Below are 22,391 nucleotides of genomic sequence, written 5' to 3' on the forward strand. Positions count from 1 at the left end.
TAGTGTGTTGGTTAGCTGATAGTGGATTTGGATAATGAGTTGGATAGTGGGTTTGCTAGTGGGTTGGTTAGTGTGTTGATTAGCTGTTAGTGGGTTGGTCAGCTGATAGTTGGATGTTGTTTACTTTCCTGTAGCAATAAAACAAGTGGGTTGATTTCAGCATTGTCATTTCAGATCTGTTCCCAGTATCTCTACAAGACAAGATGTTTCCCCTTCATTTTGTGAAGTGTTACTCTCATGGTGGGTTTTATGAGACAATGTTTTGATGTAGACTTCTGTGCACGAAGTCAAAACAGCTTTGAAATCGCAGAAACTGACCTTATGACTGTGTGTGCGGCATCATGGACCCAGCACTCAATGTGTGGGAGTGTGATGGAACACAGTCAGTACAACCAAACCTCAGCCCTGCTTACAGCTCTCACTCAGGTCCTGGACTGCAGTTAATGTAGAACATGGCTGCATACAAAGACCCAAGCACACCCCTCACCCACACACAAACGTGCATCCATGTTTCTTTAAACACACTCTTATTTTAGGATCAGAAGTGCCTAGCTCTGCTCCTGTAAGGCTGGAGTTCAACACACTCTGGTGATTTCCCTGGCCGCACACACCTGTGACAACTCTTTCTCCTTATAGCAGAGGAGGTGTGCTCCTTTGATATGGAACGTGTGGTTTGGTGGAAACATTCCCATCTGCTGTCACTGACTCCATGGCTATTTATCCTCACTGCACCTGAGGAGGTAGAAAGTTGTCAATCTGAAGGCGTTATTTCACAATGTGCTGCACGATGTGCACAGGAGCAGCATGTGAAGACATGCAAGTCTCCATCACAAACGCTTCACAGATTGAGGTTCTTTGCATCTGACATTTTTACCTTGACTCTGTTTTACTTTGTGTGCTTGTGTTACAAACACAATAGAAGCACTGAGCAGATCTCAGTTTTGTACTTCTACAACAAACACGATTCACCTTTCCTTTGTTTTGCACCAGAATGAGCAGTTGAATGTTGTAACATCCTACCTCCACTAGGTGGCAATGTTCAAATAGGCATAGGGTATGGTAACACTGCTCTGATGCAGTGCCCATCAGTACAGACAGAACTGGTGCTTGTGTGTTTTCCATGTTCTGTATCATGCATTCATCAGACGGTGTGGTGTGTCACGCACACCCCAATACTCACTCCACTACTTCGTGTGTGGGAGGACAGAACCACCCTGTGGCATGCCACGGTTCAGGGTCTTCTTGCTCTGACAGATCATGTTAAGGAATTTGGGTTCTAATGGCGATGTACTAAAGTGTAGTACATTCTGATGATGCTATCTTAAGGCGTGTGTGTGTGTTCTGAAGGTGTTCTGCTCCACTGAATTCTGGATATGTTGCAGTTTATTAAAAATCCCCCCTCCCCCCAGTTTTTCTCCCTATTTTAGTCATAGCTAATTCCCACCCAGCAGGTAATTCTCCCCTATCACATGACAACTGCTTTTCAGGGGATAGCCAATCACATCGTTTCAAGATGCAGCTCATGCAGTGTCAGGGGTCACACCACAGAGGGTGGTGCTATCTAAGCCCTGCTGATGCATGAGCTCACAGACGCCCATGATTGGCCAGTGTCGCCATGACTGACAGAAGAGAGAGAGCATGCCACCCCTCCATCCCTGAAAAGACAGCCGATTTTGCGCTCTCGGGCTCCAGGCTTTGGATGGCTGTGGCGTCATCGGGGAAACGCTCGACCAAACTCTCGATCAGACTCTCAGTCTCTGGATGATGCGGCGAATGATTTTCTGTCACAGCAGGAGCCCAGTTTGTCGAACGTTTTGGTTATAGGGCCAACCAGAAGTGAGGTAGAGTGACTTAGGCAAGACGTAGTAGTTGGTGCTGCACAGATAGAATGAGAGACAGAGGCAGACAGACGGAGGGAGGGGTGGGCCTCCTGAATGTCAGCATCCCTTTGAAGCCTTTGAAGCGTGCGCTGGCGGAATAAGCTGTGTACGTCGTGAAGCTCGTGAGAACTCCAGGCTTATTGAGAGCGGAGGCGTTGCTCTCCGTGGTAGGGAGAGGGAGCGATAACCACACCCTGCAGATCAATCTGATTGCACCTCAAGCGCACGGAGCTTTCACACACGAACGGGGATGCAGGAACAAAAACAAACCACACAGGGTGTTTCACCCAGAGGAAAAAAACTTGACAAGCATGTGACACGACAATAAAAATGGTTCAGCAGTGCTAAATGAGGCTGTACTGTGATCATATGTGCTGTCATTTGTGTGTGCGTGCATGTCCCACTGAAATCGAAATGAGCAGGTGCTGATTTTATCTGTGTGTGTGTCTTTAGTGTGTTTCTTTAATGCCAGCTTTTACTAAAAAAGAATGAAACATTCATGTTTTGAGCAGTTCAGTTTTCTAAGATTTGTGCTTTCTCCTTATTCCAGTAGTGCGTGCAGACCTCTGTTATTTCAGAAGTGCTTGTAGATCTGTGCTTTTTCCAGCAGTATTTGTAGATCTGTGCTCACTGTTTTTATTTTAGCAGTGATTATAGATGTGTGTTTTTTCCACAAGTGTTTGGAGATCTGTGCTCTCTTTTTTTTCCCCACCAGCGTTTAGAGATTGTTGCTCTCTGGTCCGCTGGCATCTGTCTTTGGCACACACTCATGGAGTTTTAAAGCGCAGCAGTGCATAACGGCAACTTTGTGTGGTTTTAAAATGTACATCATAAACCACCAGTTGTTTACATGATTTTGGTTTTATGGACTTTAAGAGTTTGTCATTCATGCCTTACCATCTGTCCAATAACAATTACAAAGGCTATTAAAATCTTAATTCAGTTCTCTGGGGTTTTTTTTATTGTTCAGTACTGATGAAAATCTGTTCACTGTTGACTGGTCAGACTGCTGGCTTACTAGTGGGTGATCTGTGGGTGTGTGTCTGTGTGGAAAGGTTCAGCTCTTCAGCACTAGCACTACCGTTACTGTTGCGTGAACATAGACTGATAGTGGGCTTTGGCTGACCTCACTTTATCGTGTGTGTGTGTGTGTGTGTGTCAGAGACAGAGGGAGAGACAGACAGACAGAAGGGGAGAGAGAGAGAGAGAGAGAGAGAGAGAAAGCCTTGGCTATCTTAGAATGGTTTGAGTATAAGGTTGTGTATGTGGCTGTGCTAGTTAGGAGTTGACAGCTTAGTGGAATTAGGCAGGGGTCTTACTCAGGCTGGGTAATCCCTCGCCCTCGGTCACCCTCGCTAAGCCCAGGCAGGTTCGGGTCAGATAGTCGTGGTGAAGCAGCTCAGGCTCAACCTATGAAATGCACGCCAAGGTAGGCTGCCCTCACGTGCACTCCGGGAGAGTTCACTGTCAGTCCAGGTGAGATCCAGATGGCTTTAATGTCATGTTACCCGGAGTTTTGTTTATTATCCAGCAATTGTCAGTACATACCAGTCAAATTCTAGTACAACATAATTCTACAATCGTGAGCAAACGCTCACTGAAAGGATGCATTCCTGCCTGATAATGTGGGGGTTGTGTGCATTCCTGCCTGATAACGTGGGGGTCATGGCTCGAAAGTAACCGCTTGGTGTTCAGAAGCATGTATGAACATTTACAGTCTATCAGAAAAGAAGAGATTAGTGTCGACTTGTTTCTTATGTTTGCCATTTATGTAATTTGTCGATTCATGTAATTGCCAACTCATAAAACTGTTTAACACTAAATAGCGATGTTAAATAAGAACAGGAGCTCTTTACATCGGCAGGAGTGGCTTTAGCACCTGAACTGTACACCTGTGTTTGCTCTACAGATTCAAAAGAATTGCCAGCATTTAAAGACATTTGCATACCAGTATATTACTTTTCCCAGCATGCCTGAGGGAGCTGAAACTACTCCTGCGTTTTCATAAGTGGTGTAATATAAATCCATCTACAGTTTCCTCCAAACCGAGATCCATCAGCTTCCATCAGATTACTGGTACTTTATAGTTGCCTTATGAACCATGCGCATCATGACTTAAAACTAGGATAATCACAACACGTGAACAGGACGCCATAGGGGGTGGACGAGGAGGGAACACTGTGTGTTTGGCTCTGGTGTCACCTGCCTCTCACTCATTGTGAGCCAGGACTATGCGCGTGAAGTGGACGTGGAGTCTTCTTGCTAGGCAGCTGCGGTGAGTGGGAAACGGGCAGGCTGAGTGCATCCTGAACTGGGACGACTGATCCAAGCGGAGACGAATGCTCGCTAGGCTCTGAGCATTTGTGTGGGTGGGTGGTTGCGTGCATCCATGCTGATGGATAGGGCAGAAAACTGCTGTAGACACCACATGCTTCTCTATCCACCAGCCTCTTACTGCATTTACAGCTACATTCAGAGTTTCACTGCAGTTACACACACAAGCGTATCATCCCTCCTTAGCCCATGGTATTCTGGCAAATCCTTTTTATTTTCCCTTTAACTTTAACTTTTTCCTTTGTCTGAAACACACACACACACACACACACACACACACACACACACACACACACACACACACACAGCTCCGAAAAAAAAGAGAGACCACTCCAATTTGTTCTTAAATCAGCATCTCTACATGTACAGCAGCCCTTCCATTCACAAACACTTGATCCGTTGAATTTCTTCACATACACACCTCATTCTAATTAATGAGATGCTGAATAGGTGATCAGCTTAACAAAATCCTGTTCTAACGAGCAACAGTATAAAAACCTCTGCTGCTGTCATCACTGTTCTCGTTATAGAACCAGCTGGATGGGAAAAGCAGTGCTAGGACTACCCAAAAAGTAACTGTAGTCAAAATACAGCTACAGACCATGCCAAGAGAGTTGAAAAGAAGGGTTCAATTGTAGCTTTACTGGCAGAGGGATACAGAGAAGCAATCTGACGCTCAATCTTGAAAATTTCAAAAACTACGGTTCATAAGAACAAGGTCAAGCAGCAAACACATGCTCCAAACTGGCAGAGGTCAAAAACGACTCTCTACCGACCGCGATGATCCATCTCATTCGAATGTCACTTTAACCGTAAGATGACGTCAAGTGACCCACAAAAAGAATGGCATGCAGCAGCTGGGATGAATCGCACAGCGAGGACGGTTTGAAACAGGCTTCTGGAGGCAGGGCTGAAGACGTGCAAAGCTAGAAAAAAGGCCTTCATCAATGAGAAGCAAAGAGGAGCCAGACTGCAGTTTGCGAAAGACCATAAGGATTGGAGCGTAGAGGACTGGAGTAAGGTCATCTTCTCTGATGAGTCCAGTTTTCAGCTTTGTCCAGCACCTGCTCGTGTAATGGTTGGTGTTCCCCAACTCTGGGTTGTTTTTTTTTTCCAACAGGACAATGCTCCATGTCACACAGCCAGGTCAATCAAAGTGTGGATGAGGGACCACCAGATCAAGACCCTATCATGGCCAGCCCAATCTCCAGACCTGAACCCCACTGAAAACCTCTGGAATGTGATCAAGAGGAAGATGGATGGTCGCAAGCCATCAAACAAAGCCGAGCTCCTAGAATTTCTGTGCCAGGAGGGGCGTAAAATTACCCAACAGCAATGTGAAAGACTGGTGGAAAGCATGCCAAGATGCATGAAAGCTGTGATTTAAAAATCAGGGTTATTCCACCAAATATTGATTTCTCGACTCATCCTAAGTTGGAATATTAGTACTGTGTCGTTTGTAAAGGAATATGAGCTTGTTTTCTTTGCTTTATTTGTGGTCTGAAATTTCTCATAAAAAAACATGCTCTAAAACACAATATTTTTATCTGGAATTTGGAAGAAATGTTGCCAGTAGTTTATAGAATAAAACAAATCACATACCCATCATTTATAAAACTAGAGAAACTGATAATTTTGTAGTGGTGTCTTTATTTTTTGATAGATAGATAGAGAGGTGCTTTATTGTAAAAGAGAGCATAACAAGACAAAACCTTACAGACTGATATAAAATACATGTCAGTAAATATATTTCACACGATACACAGAGAGATAATAAATGTGAAGTCTGCAGACCTGCACTGTCGCAGTGGTGGTCAACTGACTAGATATAAAGTGTTAAAGGGCAATGTGACCACTTTCTTATATGTACAAATGTTTATATATAGCAGCCATACACATATACACGGTACATATACATTCCTGTACGTATGAGTGAGCTTAATTACCAACTATATACATAATATACTCCACTACATCACATTATGACAATGGACCACAGGGTTAATAGTAAACAGTGCACGGGGTACCTTGATCTGCTATGCAGTCAGAGTGATAGACGGGTTTGAGAATGGGCACTTTATTATTTAAGTAACAAATGTATTGTATTTATCTTTTACTATCAGCGTCTGCTCCCGTCCGCCCCCTGCTGGGAAGACTTGAAGATTAGAAGGCTCTGGGGTCAAAAGATCCCCCAGGTCTGTCCATTGAGCACCTGTGTGACAGAACTTAGCCTTCTTATCCATGATGCATCTGTGCTGTGCATAGGGTGTCTGCCATTCTCCATGATGGAGAGTTTGCTGTTGGCTCTGTCATGCATACACACTGGTCCTTAGTAAGTGATCTCTGCTGTCACTGAATGTGTGAAATTTGGCTTAGCTTTAGCCACTAATCTAGCTACATGACTGTAAAGTGTGTGTGCGCACATGGTATTGGATGAGCAGGAGAACAAATGGGCCTCTCTGCTCTAATCACCATGTGAGATTCACGTCCATGTCTGCTCTAAGCTCGTCTTTTCTCTACACATTCTCTCTGTGTGATGGGTTCTCTGATTATTGGCCACATCCTCCCTCAACCCCAGTGGGCCTGAATGTCAGTTCAGCGTGTGTGTGTTCAGACTCTAGCACGCACTCTCCGTCCTTCTTTTTGGCTTAGTAAGTCTTTTTGAAACATCCCAAAGCCAATATTAGAATGCGAATGTTTTCTGTATGTGAGGTGAGCGTGTGTGTGTTGTTAGGTGTTTGTGGGGGTTTGTGTCTGGAGGCTGAGAGCTCCTTAGCAGAGTTACGGATTGGCGCAGGGGCTATAGGGGCGGATCGATCTTCCTGACTTGTTCTAGACAGTTGAAGCTCTGGGGCTGAGAGACTTGTTCCAGCACTGCGCAGATCATGAGAAACGGCTGTTGTTGAGAAATGGTTCAGAGTAAATGACGGTTCTTTCTGTCTTCTGGACATATATTCCAATTCAGGTCTTACTCCAAGATCACATCTCTGAGGCTGGCGGACACAGAAAGGCCAGTTTTACTTGTGTGTACCAGGGTCGGACTGTAGCCCCTCAGTAGTCGCTTGCTCACTGCTGACCTTCCTCTGTGGCAGGGTTACAAGCAAGTCCAGAGTTGGAGCTGTTCCTTTGTTTCTACGTTTTTGCTAAGTTGTGTCGAAAATAATTGACATAAATAAAACATGTCTAAGTACGCAGAGGTTTTCTACAACACAAAGCTACTGTCAGTCTCAGGCTGTTGGCCCGAACTTCTGACTGGAGATTCTAGAACTTGTCTTTGAAGCCGCGTCTCCTTATTATATATTATTATAGTGCCGACAGCATTGAGACGCAGTAAACCAAAAACACATCGCAGCGTAGCAGGGTTTCAACAGCCAACGGCATCGAGATACAGTAAACCAAACGCAGTGTAGCCTGGATTCAGCAGTATAATAATGAAATGTCATACAAGCTCACATCAGCTGAAGTCGTGTAACAGACCTCCTGTGGTTTCGGCTTATACCCCCGTGTTTGAAGGCAGTGGCTGGCAGCTGTTGGAGTAAAGGCTCCATTTCTGAGCCTGCGATTGACTGCAACTCCGCTAGCAGACCTGCGGCGCTGAGTGGAGACAGTCATTTGTATGCACACTGGGCTCAAACTGCCAGTTTTATTCTTACCCACAATTCCCTCTGTCTCGCTATCTTTCTCTCTCTCACACACACACTTCCATTCCCATTTCTCTGGCCGCTGCATGAGCCTTTTGTTACGTGTGTGTATTCAATATCAGCTTTGGGTCGGTAAATTAGCTTTTTAGCAATTTCTCTGTTGATTTGTTTGGATTTGTGTCTCCCTCACTTAAATAAAAGGCTCTCTCATAATCTTATTAGGTATTCCTCATCTTACTCTGCCCAATTACAGATTGTTGCTGGGTTTAGTGTTTGACACACTGTGATGCACCCGTTCTCGGTATCAGGCAGTAAGAACGGTGTGGGTGGGTGGGTGGAGGCTCTCTGGGGCGTAAGTCTAGTGTTCAATAGTCAGCAGATGGCATTTGATACAAGGCCATTATATCAGTATACTGTGGTACGATGTGTTGTTACATTGCTAGTTCTTGTACCCGTCAGCTGCTGGGTTGTCTCCTCCAGGCTGCTTTCACAGTGAAAACATTAGTGGGGTCTCTCATGGTAGTGCAGGTGGTGCAGGGTGCTAGTAACACTAAAGTCATGGGTTACGTAAGTCACCCAAGGCGAAAAGCGTCTGCCAAATGTGACAAATGTAAATGTGTGTGGGAGTCTGTTAAATGTAAACTGCAGGACGTGTGCTGAAATAACAAACATCTCTGCGTGGCTCTGGGTTTTCTGTCACTTTTCAAAGCTGCAGTTCCATTTACAGTTTTATCACACCTTTACCAGTTCCCTCAGAAATGAAATGAAATGAAATGGAAAGCTGTGAGATCCTGACTCCCGTTTTTAATATGCTTTTGCTGGTCATTCTCGTTTTCGAACATCAAAAACTGAAATCCTGAAGTCCTGAAGTGATTGTTTCATCTAAAATTCAGTCCTGAAGTCCTGAAGAGATTGTTTAAATGTGGCATTAGTTGAATCGAGGTTCACTGGGCCAGGCAGTGTGGTGGGTGGAGGGTCTCTCCATCAGTGCAGCATCAGGACCACAGCAGCAGGGTTTTTTCCAGCAGACCCGTGAGAACAATTGTGGCCAACTCCATCGCACTTCTCATCCCCTCTCTCCCTCCCTCGCTCTCTCTCCCTCCTTCCCCTCTCTCTTTGTATCCCCCTCTCTCCTACCCTCCTCTCTCTGCTGTTCTTCTCCCTCTCTCCAATTCTCTTCTTTCCCACTCTCCCTCTCTCTCTCTCTCTCTCTCCCACCCTACATCCTTTTGAAATTAATTTGAATCAATTTTATCGTTGTATTTTCACATTTGGAAAGCACTTTGAATGGTCTGCTGTGTAAATCAGATTGTCTAGTCTTGCCTCTCTGCAGCTCTCCTCTCTCCTGTGCCTTCTCTATGTACAACTCTATGTACAACTCTATGTACAACTCTTTCGCTTCCCCTAAGGCTTGCAGCCATGTTGCAGAGAGACTGTGGGTGGGTGTGTTTCTGCAGTACTGTGTATCCTGGAACATGGAAAAGTGGGGCAGCACTGATACAGTGTGAGAGGTGAAAAGACACACACTCACACCCTCACACACTCACTCACCCACACACACACTCACTCACACACACACACACACACACTCATACCCACACACACCCACACACTCACACACACACACGCGCACACACACACATACACACACACACCCACACCCCCCCACCACACACACACACACACCCCTCTCTCTCTCGCTCTTATTATGTGTCTCTCTGTTTCATTCCAGGGATATCTTTCTGCTGTAATAGTTCTGAAACAGACAAATCTGATTCACTAGAGAAAATGTTATTGTTTTAGGCATACTAATAAAGAATAGTTGTCATTTCACCTATATTTTAATAATGAACCATAGTTCTTAGCAAAATTATCATTAAAAAAACCCCCATGAACATGAGACAGAGTGGCAGGGTTCCCTTCATCATGTAATCCCAGCTAGTCCAGGTGTAATGGACTGTGAACGGAATTTCATCCATGGTAATAATGAGTAACACAGTCGCAAGACAGTGGTAGATGTAGAGAGAAAAGGGAAGAGTGTGTGTGTGTGTGTGTGTGTGTGTGTGTGTGTGTGTGTGTGTGTGTGTGTGTGTAGAAATAGTGTGTTTTTTGAAAGAGGAACAACATGGGTCTTGAAAGAGAGAGAAATGGAAACAAAGAGAAATAATGAGAGCATCAGAGAGACAGGAGGAGCGAGGAGGAGCGAGCAGGTGGAGGAGTTTTAGGGGATGCCTATAGATGTGTGTGTGTGTGTGTGTGTGTGTGTGTGTGTGTGAGAGAGAGAGCTCCTGCAGGGTTTTGCTGCAGGAGAATATGAATGACACTTTAGAACCACTTACTCTCTTGGCATTTCTTGTCCGAGTGTTCACTGGTTGTTTTTACACACACACACACACACACATACATCCTTTCCAGCACTTTTTTGTTCCTTTAGTAGATCATGGTTTGACACCCTGTATGAAGTGTGAAGTGATTGCATGTCATTCCTGTCTGGCTTGTGACAATGTGTGTGTGTGTGTTGCAGTGGCACAACACTCTCACATACTCTGCCTGATGTCACTGCTAGGGGATGGCCCAGCTGAATAGTTGCCTAGCAACAGCAGAGATAGAGCAAGCGAGCAGAGCCAGGGAGGCGGTGTGCCGGGAGGAGTGGCCAACAGCTAACAACTGTTGCCAAATCCACACGGCCCCTGTGCGTGTTGGTGTGCGTGCGTGCACTTGAACGTACCTGGTAGAAGTGCACGAGCGCTGGAGCAGTGCACGTGTGTGCACGTGCGTCTTTGTGTAAGCGGGACTCTGAGGGGAGCGAGGAGCTCAGTCTGGCTGAGAATATGAGCTGCGGAGACGCCGCACGTTGGGAAGCAGAAGCCGTGCGGACGTCTCCGCCTGTCTGAGCGAGAACAGCCTCCCTCGCAGGCTTGCTTGACGTGCACCTGTTGAAGCGAGGAGGAGCGCGGGTGGAGCGTGCGGGCGGAGGAGGCCACCGGGTGCTGGATGTCTGCGGCTGATGGAGGCGTAGCCAACGTGGGCAGGGAGGAGAGAGGAGACACGGAGCCTGCTCCCCTCAACAGGGAGGAGAGAGGGGACACGGAGCCTGCTCCCCTCAACAGGGAGGAGAGAGGGGACACGGAGCCTGCTCCCCTCAACAGGGAGGAGAGAGGAGACACGGAGCCTGCTCCCCTCAACAGGGAGGAGAGAGGAGACACGGAGCCTGCTCCCCTCAACAGGGTAAGAGCAGAGGAGGCTGCCCTGAGATCGGGGGAGAGTGAGAGAGAGAGAGGGAGAGAGAGAGAGAGAGAGAGAGGGAGTGGGCCTGTAGTCGAGTGAGTCTCCATTGTTATAGCCCACGATGTGTGTGTGTGTGTGTATATGTGTGTGTGTGTGAGTGTATGTGTGAGTGTGTGTGTATATTTGTGTGTGTGTGTGTATATTTGTGTGTGTGTGAGTGTATGTGTGAGTATATTTGTGTGTGAGTATATTTGTGTGTGAGTATATTTGTGTGTGTATATATGTGTGAGTGTATGTGTGTGTGAGTGTATGTGTGTGTGAGTGTATGTGTGTGTGAGTGTATGTGTGTGTGAGTGTATATGTGTGTGTGTGTGTATATGTGTGTGTGTGTGTATGTGTGTGTGTGTGTGTGTGTGTGTGTGTGTGTGTGTATATTTGTGTGAGTGTGTGTGTGACTGTGAGTGTATGTGTGAGTGTGTGAGTGTATGTGTGTGTGTGTTTGTATATATGTGTGTGTGAGTGTATGTGTGTGTGTGTGTGTGTGTGAGTGTGTGTGTGTGTTCATGTTGTGAGAGCTATCTCTCTTTCGGCTCTTTCCTGTCTGTACTGCTGTGAACTGTGGCAGGCAAAAATCTCCCACTGTGCTCTGCTCCTGTCTCTCCCTGTCTCTCCCGCTACCGACACCTCTGTCATGAGTGAATTCTTGGGAATTCTGCGGAACTCCATCACACACAACCCTGCTGCTTTATACCTGTTTACATAGCTGAGCTGGTGAAGTGTAGCGTTCAAAGGTTTATTGTCTAGAGACTTTACCTTTGGGGAGGAGCAGGTTTTATTTCCCTTTATACTGAAACCGAATGGTTTGGCTGAAAGAAGACGGAGGAGTAAATGTGGCTGAGAAGCTCGAAGCTCTGCTCTGGAATTCAGTCCTTTCCAGTCTAACTCCATCACACCTGCAGCGTCTTGAATTGCTTTAGTCTGTGTGGATTGTCTGGTAATTCATTGCAGGGGAAAGAGGTCACGCCATTGAAATGATAATGACCCAGTCTCTCTCTCTGTGGGTGGGGGCATGTGGGATCTCATCACCATTACTGAACAGCTGGTGAACCTGTTGTGTGAATTTCCTTCTGCATGTCTTGATACTTTAAAACAGAAAGTGTTACCCATTTCCCAGCTTGCACTCTGGTTATTTGGATGGTTGATAATAATTACAAAAACAGTCCAGTAGGGGGCAGCAGACAGAGTATGTAGCGTCCTGCTCTCCTTAGCCTAGAACACCAGCCAAAGTATCTGGTGTAAAGTAAGTGTTTAGAATAGACTAACGGTAGAGTGAGCTGGTGATGGTGTTATGTCTTTGAGAGGGGGTGGGGCTCTCTGTTGGGGGTGAGGCAATGCTATGGAGTTTTGCATACAGCTGACATTTAAAATGGAGTGTGTCTGTCTGCGTGTGTGGGTGTTTTTATCTCTGTGGGAACCACACAGATCGGGACATTTGGCATTTTTACCTTGTGGTCCACATTGGTTACAAGTGCTTTTGGGGTTAAGGATAGATGTAGGTGTAGATTTAATTCCAGTAACCATTATGTCAGTTAAAGGTCCCTACAAAGATGGGTGTGTGTGTGTGTGTGTGTGTGTGTGTGTGTGTGTGTGTGTGTGTGTGTTGGTCTTTGTGTGTTGGCATGTGTGCTATTTGTAAAGCACTTTGAGGTGCTTCTTGTATGAAATTTGATATATAACTATAATAATAATAATAATAATAATAATAATAATAATATTATGTGTTTGCTTGTATGTATTGATTCTCTTAGGTTCTTGCTTTCTAAGCGTCAGGAATAGCTATGCTGTAATATTCCAGTTTTTTGAAAACTGGGGGGCGGTCTTTAGGATTGCAATCTGCCACCCGTCCTGTAGGGGCTGTAAGCCTCTGGGTGCAAGTGGCATTGGCCACTGTAGAGGGTACAGTGCCCGGCTCCATTCTGCAACAAGCAGTCTCTCTTTATTCGTGTCCTTTCGTGTGCTGTTTTGTGTGCCCTCGTGTGCTCATTGTGTACACGTGCGACTTCCTTATTACATCTCCAGGCTGCTGAGCCGCTGTTGTGCTCCGCTTTGCTGTGTCAGCTCCGGTTATTGCATGGCTAGCGAATAGCCCATGCGAGACTAGCTGCGTTGTCATCTCCATCCTGTTTGAGGTGAAGGGTAATGCGGTGAGCCCTGGGAGCTGTGTGGCAGTGCTGTGGATTGGACAGGAGGTTAATTGCTCTGTGGGTGTGGTGTCAGAGAGAGAGCCCGTTCACTTGGTCTGCTCAGAGCGCCAGTTGCTTTGCCTTTGGCTGATGAGTTTTTATGTCACTGCACAGCAGAAAGCCAAGTGTCAAATGAATACCTACCTAATTAATACCTACTGGCTGTACGTGCAGCTGCACGTAGACGAGTGAGAGTTAATTCAGTGCTGTAGGGGTAGGTGTTTAATGCAGCTCGAATCAGTTTTATAGTTCTCGTCAAATACCTCCAGACATCAGAAGAAATTCCCTCAGTCCAAACCTGCACCCTCTCCCCAAAGCCCCTCCCTCCCAACCCTACTTTCTTCTCAGTGCAAGTAGTCCGGCATTATTAGCAACTCCAAAAAGCCAATGTGTAACTCCCCTAGTGCCAGTAAGTCAAGTATAAGAGCTGTAGAGATGTTGGGTTTGGAGTTGGGAGGTTCTTCAGTAAAAGTTTGTCATGGATCTAGTGGGGCTTTATTCGTTAGATGCCATGAAAGATGCTTGACTGGTAGCACAGGCAACAGCACTAGCTGAAGGAAGAGGCGTGTTGCGTGTTGTGCGTTATGTTCCAACTGTTAGTACTGGGAGTATGTGTGTGTACGTGGTGGGGGGGGTAGAGAGGTTGTGTGTATTGGGCTACATGTGTCCGTGTGTAGAGCTGTGTGTGTTTGTGTGTGTTACGCTAGTAGTGTGTGTTTTGGGTTGCGGGTGTGGGGGTGTGGTTTGTAGTGTGAGTGGTGTGGGTGTTTTCTTATTCCAGAATTGTTAACTAATTCAGTTTAAATGCTCTTATGCTCTTTAAAATCTGCGCGCGCGCACGCACACACACACACACACACACACACACACACACACACACACACGCACAGTGTGCACTCTTACTGCGTCTTCCTGGACGTCACAGACAGGAGCGTGTGCATTATTTATGGATGTGAGACTGGAGCTATTCTGCAGGTGCAGTAATACCAGCCTCAGAACGACGGGCACACGGCGCATTACTCACACACCCTTGTCCTCACACGCACATTACGATCTCTCGTGAGTGTTCTCTCGGATTTTATTGCTTTCTCTCTGCCCGAGGATGAAGGCTTTATTCATTGTGGTGGCACCAAAGAAAAGAGCGGCGTTAAAATGTTCAGAACATAAAGATCTCATGCAAATACAGAAATCCTAGACCGCAGCACAGACCTCATTTTGGATGCTGATCAGAAGTGTGTTTAGCAAGACGCTCACAGCACCCCGTTACGTCTCCAGAAGCCCGTGGCATCGTTCTGAGCTGGTGCATCGTGCAGAGGCACTCAGTTCGTGTTCAGTGGAAGACGCTGACAGCCTCATTTTGGAGAATGCTGAGCTTTATGTCTCCAGAGCCTATTAGTATAGCAGATGTACTATACTTCATATACTATGCAGTAGCATTGAGGGTCGCATATTTACAATCAGAAAAGGTGTTTAAAATGTCTGACAGAGCAGAGGGAGGTGTACAGAGGTGTACAGAGCAGAGACAGAAGAGTTCTCCAAAGTTTTATATACTGTTCATCCCAAGATACTCTGCATAAAGACATGCACAAGACTCTGGATTTGACACACTACCATAGGATGTCTCGTTACACATCTAGTACCTCCACTACGGGTGGCACACAAGGTCACACACACACACACACACTCACTCACACATGCATGTCAAAGTGCTCTGAAAAATGTTTGTGTCTGTGCACAAATGAATACTGCTGTATGCTCTCTGAACGTCACTGTTATACATGGAATGCACTCTCTGAGCTCAGGATTCAGAAGGGAATACACTCTCTGAGCTCAGGATTCTGAGGGAATACATTCTCTGAGCTCCAGATTCAGAGGGGATACACTCTCTGAGCTCCGGATTCAGAGGGGATACACACTCTGAGCTCCGGATTCAGAGGGGATACACTCGCTGAGCTCCGGATTCAGAGGGGATACACTCGCTGAGCTCCGGATTCAGAGGGGATACACTCGCTGAGCTCCGGATTCAGAGGGGATACACTCGCTGAGCTCCGGATTCAGAGGGGATACACTCGCTGAGCTCTGGATTCAGAGGGGATACACTCGCTGAGCTCCGGATTCAGAGGGGATACACTCGCTGAGCTCCGGATTCAGAGGGGATACACTCGCTGAGCTCCGGATTCTGAGGGGATACACTCTCTGGGCTCCGGATTCTGAGGGGATACACTCTCTGGGCTCCGGATTCTGAGGGGATACACTCTCTGAGCTCCGGATTCTGAAGGGATACACTCTCTGAGCTCCGGATTCAGAGAGGATATACTGTCTGTGTAACTATTCAATGCTAACAGCACAGTATCATTCAGATGTTTAGTGCTTTGGCAAGAGACGCTGAAAAACTTGGCAGACATGAAAAAGTCAACAAAGAGAAAGACTCAGAGATTTAGAGAGAGAAACAGAACAGAAGGGAAGCCAGTATATTGACCTCTGTTCAGTATGGGCATCTTGTACACGGTTACTAAAGTTATTTACTAAAGGTAGCTGTAGAGTCAGTAGAGTAGTGCAGTGTGGCTGTGTGTGAATTAGTCTTAAATGCACTCAGACACTTCATCTTGAATGTAAAAATTCTTCACTTCTTGACTAACCTCTCCTGAGATTTACAGCACCGATACAGAAGTTGTGCTTTGGTCCAAAAGCGTGGTGTTGTGAGAGCTATTCCAAGAGGTGCTCTGCCCTCCCTCCGCACTCGGTCTAATGTTAGATGTGATAATTTATTGGGGTGTGTGTTTCTGTTTGTGTACTTGTGCTCCAGATGGGTGTGAACGCTAGCGAAGTGCCGTAACTCACAGATCCAATGAAGCCCACTATAAATATCTCCACAAGAGCTCTCTGTGCACACACAGAAGAGACAAGACTGAGACTAGACAAACCATTGTTTAAACATGGTAGGAAAGTGATAAAAATATGGACATTTACACACACGCGCACGCACACACACACACACACACACACAAAGCCTTTGAAAAATTCCACCTCCCTGATTAATATTCTGCAGTGTCTTTGTGAATAAAGGTTTGGCTGAGACCTGTTATGTTGTTACCATATAAGTGTGATATGAATTTTAGATGGATAAGCAAATGACTATTTGGCGTGTCATCATGGTGTGGGATGGCTTAAGGGAGCATGTCTCCGCTGGAGCACGTCCGCGTGAAAGCAGTCTGTGAGAAACTGTTCCATGTGAGACTGGTCTGTGTGAGAAAACTCGTAAAGCCCAACAACACAGGCTCTTATTTGCATCGCTAACTGTGAGACTTTTAGGTTGTGGTCCACTGTGCTGAGAGAGAGAGAGAGAGAGAGAGAGACTGAGAGAGAGAGAGAGAGACAGAGAGAGAGACAGAGAGAGAGAGAGAGAGACAGAGAGAGAGAGAGAGAGAGAGAGACTGAGAGAGAGAGAGAGAGACAGAGAGAGAGACAGAGAGAGAGAGAGAGAGACAGAGAGAGAGACAGAGAGAGAGAGAGAGAGAGAGAGAGAGACTGAGAGAGAGAGAGAGAGACAGAGAGAGAGACAGAGAGAGAGAGAGAGAGACAGAGAGAGAGAGAGAGAGAGAGAGAGAGAGAGACAGAGAGAGAGAGAGAGAGACAGAGAGAGAGAGAGAGAGAGAGAGAGAGAGAGAGAGAGAGAGACAGAGAGAGAGAGAGAGAGAGAGAGAGAGAGAGACAGAGAGAGAGAGAGAGAGAGAGAGAGAGAGAGAGAGAGACAGAGAGAGAGAGAGAGAGAGACTGAGAGAGAGAGAGAGAGACAGAGAGAGAGAGAGAGAGAGAGAGAGAGAGACAGAGAGAGAGACAGAGAGAGAGATATATTCTTCTCACATTGTCAGTACTTCAGTGCAGTGCCCTTCACTACTTCTCTTTGTGCAGTAGGACCACTGGTCTCAATGCTGGTATGACCTTTGACCCATCTTCTTTAGTGTCTCCCCAGTAGCCTGGTGGAGTTGCTCTACTGGTCAGGCAGTGATCCCGTAAATGACCCTCCACTCTCCCTTAGCAGACCACCCACTGAGGAGTTCACACGCTACTTCTCTTCGTCTGACAACCCTAGATAGTTTCTTAATGCAGAATTTGCTTTGCTCTTCTTTTTGTTGGTTATAAAGCACATATCACAATAACTGTGTGAATTCTCTATCACCGAAGACCACATTGCTACACAGCTTTGTGTTAGAACGCACTTAGGTAAAGCCAAGTGTCTGTGCAGCTCTGCAGACAACCACTGTACATATCCATTCACTGCATGCCGAGTGACTTGCATGTACGTCAGTATGACTGTTTGATATGTGTCCTCCGCCTGAGTTCTGTAGGCGCAGTGTAGGAATTCAAGCCCTTACACCAATGTATATTAGCTGTGTTACAGCAGGGAATGTACTGTGTGTGGCCCTCTGGACCTCTTCTTTGGGCCCAGTGTGTTTTAGGGACTGCTAACGTTCTTTTGGTAAATTATTTGATACTGAGTGTAGGTATCTGTGTGTGTGTTAAGTGATATTGTTTGTGTTTACTTTTCTTGAGTGTGTGTAGTAATTAATACTGAGTATGTGTGTTCATACTCAGGGTATCTGTTAAGTGATCTGTTAATGTACAGAGTCTGTCTGTTAATTGATACTGAGTGAATTGATTTAACTTAATTGATACTGAGTCTGTGTTCATTGCAGCAGGTGGAGGCAGACCCGGCTCCACCCATCATCATGTGTACCCAGCCATACCCAGAGTGCCCACTGTACCCGGACGAGGAGCTGGGACGCCGAGACGCCCTGGAATCCGACATGGACAGCGGAGCCCCGTCGGAGGCCTCTGATGGGGGACGCCATGACGATAAAGAGGAAGCACTCGGAGGGCTCTTCCTCCCTGGAAACAAGTCAGTATCCCGAGGGGCTTTCCTATGACAGTCTGATGATGGTCAGTGTAGAATATCCCAGGAGCTGGGATTTAATCTGTCAGTCTGATGATGGTTAGAATATATTAGCCCAAGGCAAGGAAAGACAAGTTTATCTGTACAGACAGTGGCAGTTCAGAGTGCTTCACATATAACGTAGAAGAATAATTGTGGTTGTTGCGTCCTAGGGGCAGCGTTTAATCTGTCATGGTAATAGTCAGGTTAATATATCTCGCTAGTCTAATAGGAGTGAGTGTAACGTGTCAGGCAACTTTACATAAGAGTGCTGATCTGGGTTCAGCTTTCCTTTAACCAGGTAGTGGCAGATATTACAATATACCAGATAAAAGCTGATTGTAGGTTGGCCATGGAAATGCCCTTCTGTTGGGTATAAACCCCAGTGTGGGTCAACAGCTCTGATAGGGTTCTTCCACGCAGTTCCTGCCAGCTGGTCCCTTCGGGTGCTGCGTCCGTGATCTCGGCTGAAGAGCAGTTTGAAGACTACGGAGAGGGCGAAGATGTGGACTTCACACCATGCAGCCCCTGCCCTGACGATGACACTCGCACCAATGGTTTCTCAGACCTGGGCTCCTCTCTGCCCTCCAGGTTGGTGCACAAGCTCGCACACAGACTGACCAGGTTTCTCATATTAGCCCACCAGCGTACAGGAGAGCACACACGCCAGCACGCGCCGGATCAGTGTCGCATGTTGTAAGTGCTGCTGGGCGTTGTATAGTGAAGCCCGTGTCTTTGGTGAATAGTATACAGATTAACTGATTAACTGATAAACGCAAACTCCTAGTCTGAGACAGCTGTGCAGTCACAGTCTGTACAGACTTTCTTGTGTTCTGTTTTCATGTTTCTTTCGCATATTGTTCTAAATCTGTTCAAAAAGTGAAAAATGGTAATTACACACATGTATGATGTCTGCGGTGGGACTCTGGTCACTAGTGCTTGGACACTGTCCTTGTGCATGTGCACGTTTGTGTGTGTGTGTGCGCGTGCGCGTGTGTGTGTGTGCGCACGTGTGTGTGTGTGCGCATTCATACGTGTCATTGTTGCCTCTGATTGCTGTGTGGTGTGTAGTGCTGGTCAGACCCCTCAGAAGATCAGGCACCTGTACTACAGTGAGCTGCTTGATGTTTACTGCTCTCAGTGCTGCAAGAAGGTCAACCTCCTTAACGACCTGGAGGCTCGACTCAAGAACCTGAAGGCCAACAGGTGAGTGTCACCTGGGAACACTCACCCCACCCCCAGTAACGTGCAGTCACATGGGCTCTTCTGAGATGCTTTGTCTTCATGTTTCATGTCTTCATGTCTTCCACTGGGCCTCGTGTAATTCTTATGCTGAATGTGTGTAATAATTCCTACTGATCAGGAAACACACAGCCTTAGTCAGGTTTTAGCACGCATGGCCAGTGGCATGTGTTTAAGCCATCTCTAATGAAGGCACTTCAGACGTAAACTTTTAAAGGCCGTGTGGTGTATGGTGTGTGGTGACCCTTCACTGGTCATCAGAAGACTTAACCAACTGGGTACTGAAAGGAACATACGATATTGTATTTACATTTCTGCCCGGTTACAAACAAATAGGTAAAAATGACACATCAGTCCCTGCGTTATCTCTGATCTGGAACAGTGACAGTCAGGCAGATCATTCCAGAGCACGAACTTTCTATAATAATTAACACTGATTAATTATGAGCAAAAATAATATGTGAATGAAAACATAAAAGTAACACTGCTACCACAATAGACGCGCTCGGCAGGAGATGAGAAATTCAATTTGAACTTCTCCGATGTTTTTTTCAGTTGGAGGAACCAAGCCAGGCTGAGCTGGTGGGGTTTTATGAGCTGCTCTGTGTTCTGCTAAACCGTGATCACGCAGGAAGTGGCAGGGGTCACGTGCAGAGCCGAGGGCTCTGGTGTGTTCTCCTCTCTGGGTGGTTAGGCCAGACAAAGACTTGAGAAAAAAAGCCTGTGCCCCTCGGCCATTAATCTTCCACACACTATTGGCCAGAACATCTACAGCACACACATCATCTTAATGCTGGAGTTCAAACCCACCCCCCACCCCCATGTGAAAATGACATGTTTTACAGATAGGGCACATTCTGAACTGTAAGGGATTAAGGGGTGTAGAGGTTTATCTATGGTTCCTGTAGTTTTGTCTCATTCATTACCCAGATTACAAGATTCTACAGCTCCTCTAGTAGGCTGGCTAACCTGGTCGATGCAGTACTAACAGAGATGGAAGTAGGACAGTGATCAGAGCATTACAGAAAAGCTAGAAACACCCAGGCCATCATAGTGTACTAGGGCTATGAACTGGAGTCCTCTGTAGTGTACTGGGGCTCTGAACTGGACTTCTCTGTAGATATTCCAACTGCCCTGATTATCTGTGTAATCCCCAGTGCATCATGGGAGGATAACCACAAGAGACAACATAAGACCTACAGCCTCTCTCATTTATGTAGTGTGTGTGTGTGTGTGTGTGTGTGTGTGTGTGTGTGAATGAAGACTGAAGTGTATTTTTTTGTTTTTGTTGAACAGCAAGCCAATGTAAACTCGTTGCCATGGCAGCTGTGCCCACCCCCATTAACAGGAGAGCTGTTGTTGGTATTACCTTATGCAGTTTAGTCAGAGTGTTGCTGTATGGCTTCTGTTAAAGGAGCGGGCAGTACATTTACAAACTACAATAAATGTAATTGTCATTCAAATTATTATTAGTGAAAGTTAATGTTTAGTTTTGAACAAGAAAACAAATGTGGGTTTGTGGGTGAGACTACATATATGTCAGTCAGTTAATACTAAAGAAAGTGTTTTCTCACCACAGACTTTCTCTTTGATGAGCAGAGTTGGAAATATATACCTCTTTGCTAACCCTTCTGAGGGACTCCCAGAGAGACTCGTTTAAAGTGTTTTCCTCCTTCTGGTGCTTGGCTGTCTATTCCTCATGACACGGTTGTGTTCCTTCTCTGTCCTCCTTTTTCAGCCCAAACAGAAAGATCTCCAGCACTGCCTTTGGCCGGTAAGTCCCTCCACATCAGTGTTGCAGCAGACACACTGCAGGTCTGCCAGACCTGATAATAGCCAGGGAAAGTCCTGTTTTTTTAACAGGCTTGGTTGGCAAAGTGGCAGTCACAGCTAAATCTTCTCCAAAAAGGTTTATTTTAATAACACATTGGCTTAAAGTGTCTTCACATCCTAAGAGGCATTCATTAAAATAATTGAAAGAACAATTTATGTCATGTCTGTCTTTGTAGCAGCTAAAACGTTTAACATGGTCCCACTGTATTAAGCGCTACAAAGAGGCTCTTCTTGCCTGACAGTTATTTACATGTATAAAGGCAGTCTTAACCCTAAGTGTGCATATGTTTGGATGGAGAGACGCGGGTGGAAGGTTTGGGTTAATGGCACGATATTCAAGGCCATGTGTCGACTCCATCTGTGACTGTGTCCAGCTATAACATCAATTACTGCAGCTTTAATACGTTGTGTGAGAGAGTAATAAGTTGTCTGGACCCAACAGAATCAGAGTCTGTCACTTCCTTTAGAAATCAGATATGTAGTTTTCTCTAAAATGGCTGGTCTCTAAGAAGTAGTAACCCTGGGCAGTAAGTGAAGCCTCTCTGGCTGTGTGCCTGTGTCTGTGACACTGAGTATCTGCGTTTCTCTGGCTCTGAGTGTCTGTGTCTCTCTGGCTCTGAGCGTCCGTGTGTCTCTCTGGCTCTGAGTGTCTGTGTCTCTCTGGCTCTGAGTGTCTGTGTCTCTCTTCACAGGCAGCTGTTCCACCCCAGTAACTTCAGCAGCAGCCAGGGCAGCACAGAAGACCTGTTCCGTGACAGTATCGACTCCTGTGACGTCGACATCACCGAGAAGGTACGCCGAGACACACACGGCTTACGTTAACAATCAGAATCCCTTTATTCATCAGTATTTCTCAGGTGGAGGAGTTTGCTTTGGCCTGGTGAAAACTGCTGCACCAAGTATAATGCTGGCAGTACATGAATGCAAGGCAAAGCAGGGACACAACAAAACAGTTTACACTCATTTCTTTGTGACATTATGGAAAAATATACAAGGTGCAGGGATAAACAACACGTTTTAAACATGATGTGATGGTTTTGGTTTCAAGCAGCTTGAA

The 22,391-nt window shown here is 46.1% G+C and overlaps 1 protein-coding gene across 1 annotated transcript in view; it reads left to right on the top strand.

Annotated features, from left to right (window-relative positions):
• rab11fip4a (RAB11 family interacting protein 4 (class II) a) overlaps positions 1–22,391 on the top strand; it is a 44,763-nt gene that overhangs the window by 13,425 nt on the left and 8,947 nt on the right. Inside the window, exons 4-8 of the mRNA XM_035524650.1 lie at positions 18,024–18,226; positions 18,683–18,850; positions 19,331–19,465; positions 21,240–21,275; positions 22,027–22,126. Of these exons, the coding sequence (XP_035380543.1) occupies positions 18,024–18,226; positions 18,683–18,850; positions 19,331–19,465; positions 21,240–21,275; positions 22,027–22,126 (642 nt within the window). The remainder of the gene's footprint in view (positions 1–18,023; positions 18,227–18,682; positions 18,851–19,330; positions 19,466–21,239; positions 21,276–22,026; positions 22,127–22,391) is intronic.

The sequence above is a fragment of the Electrophorus electricus genome, chromosome 1 (assembly GCF_013358815.1).
Source record: "Electrophorus electricus isolate fEleEle1 chromosome 1, fEleEle1.pri, whole genome shotgun sequence".
NCBI classification, from domain to species: Eukaryota; Metazoa; Chordata; class Actinopteri; order Gymnotiformes; family Gymnotidae; genus Electrophorus; species Electrophorus electricus.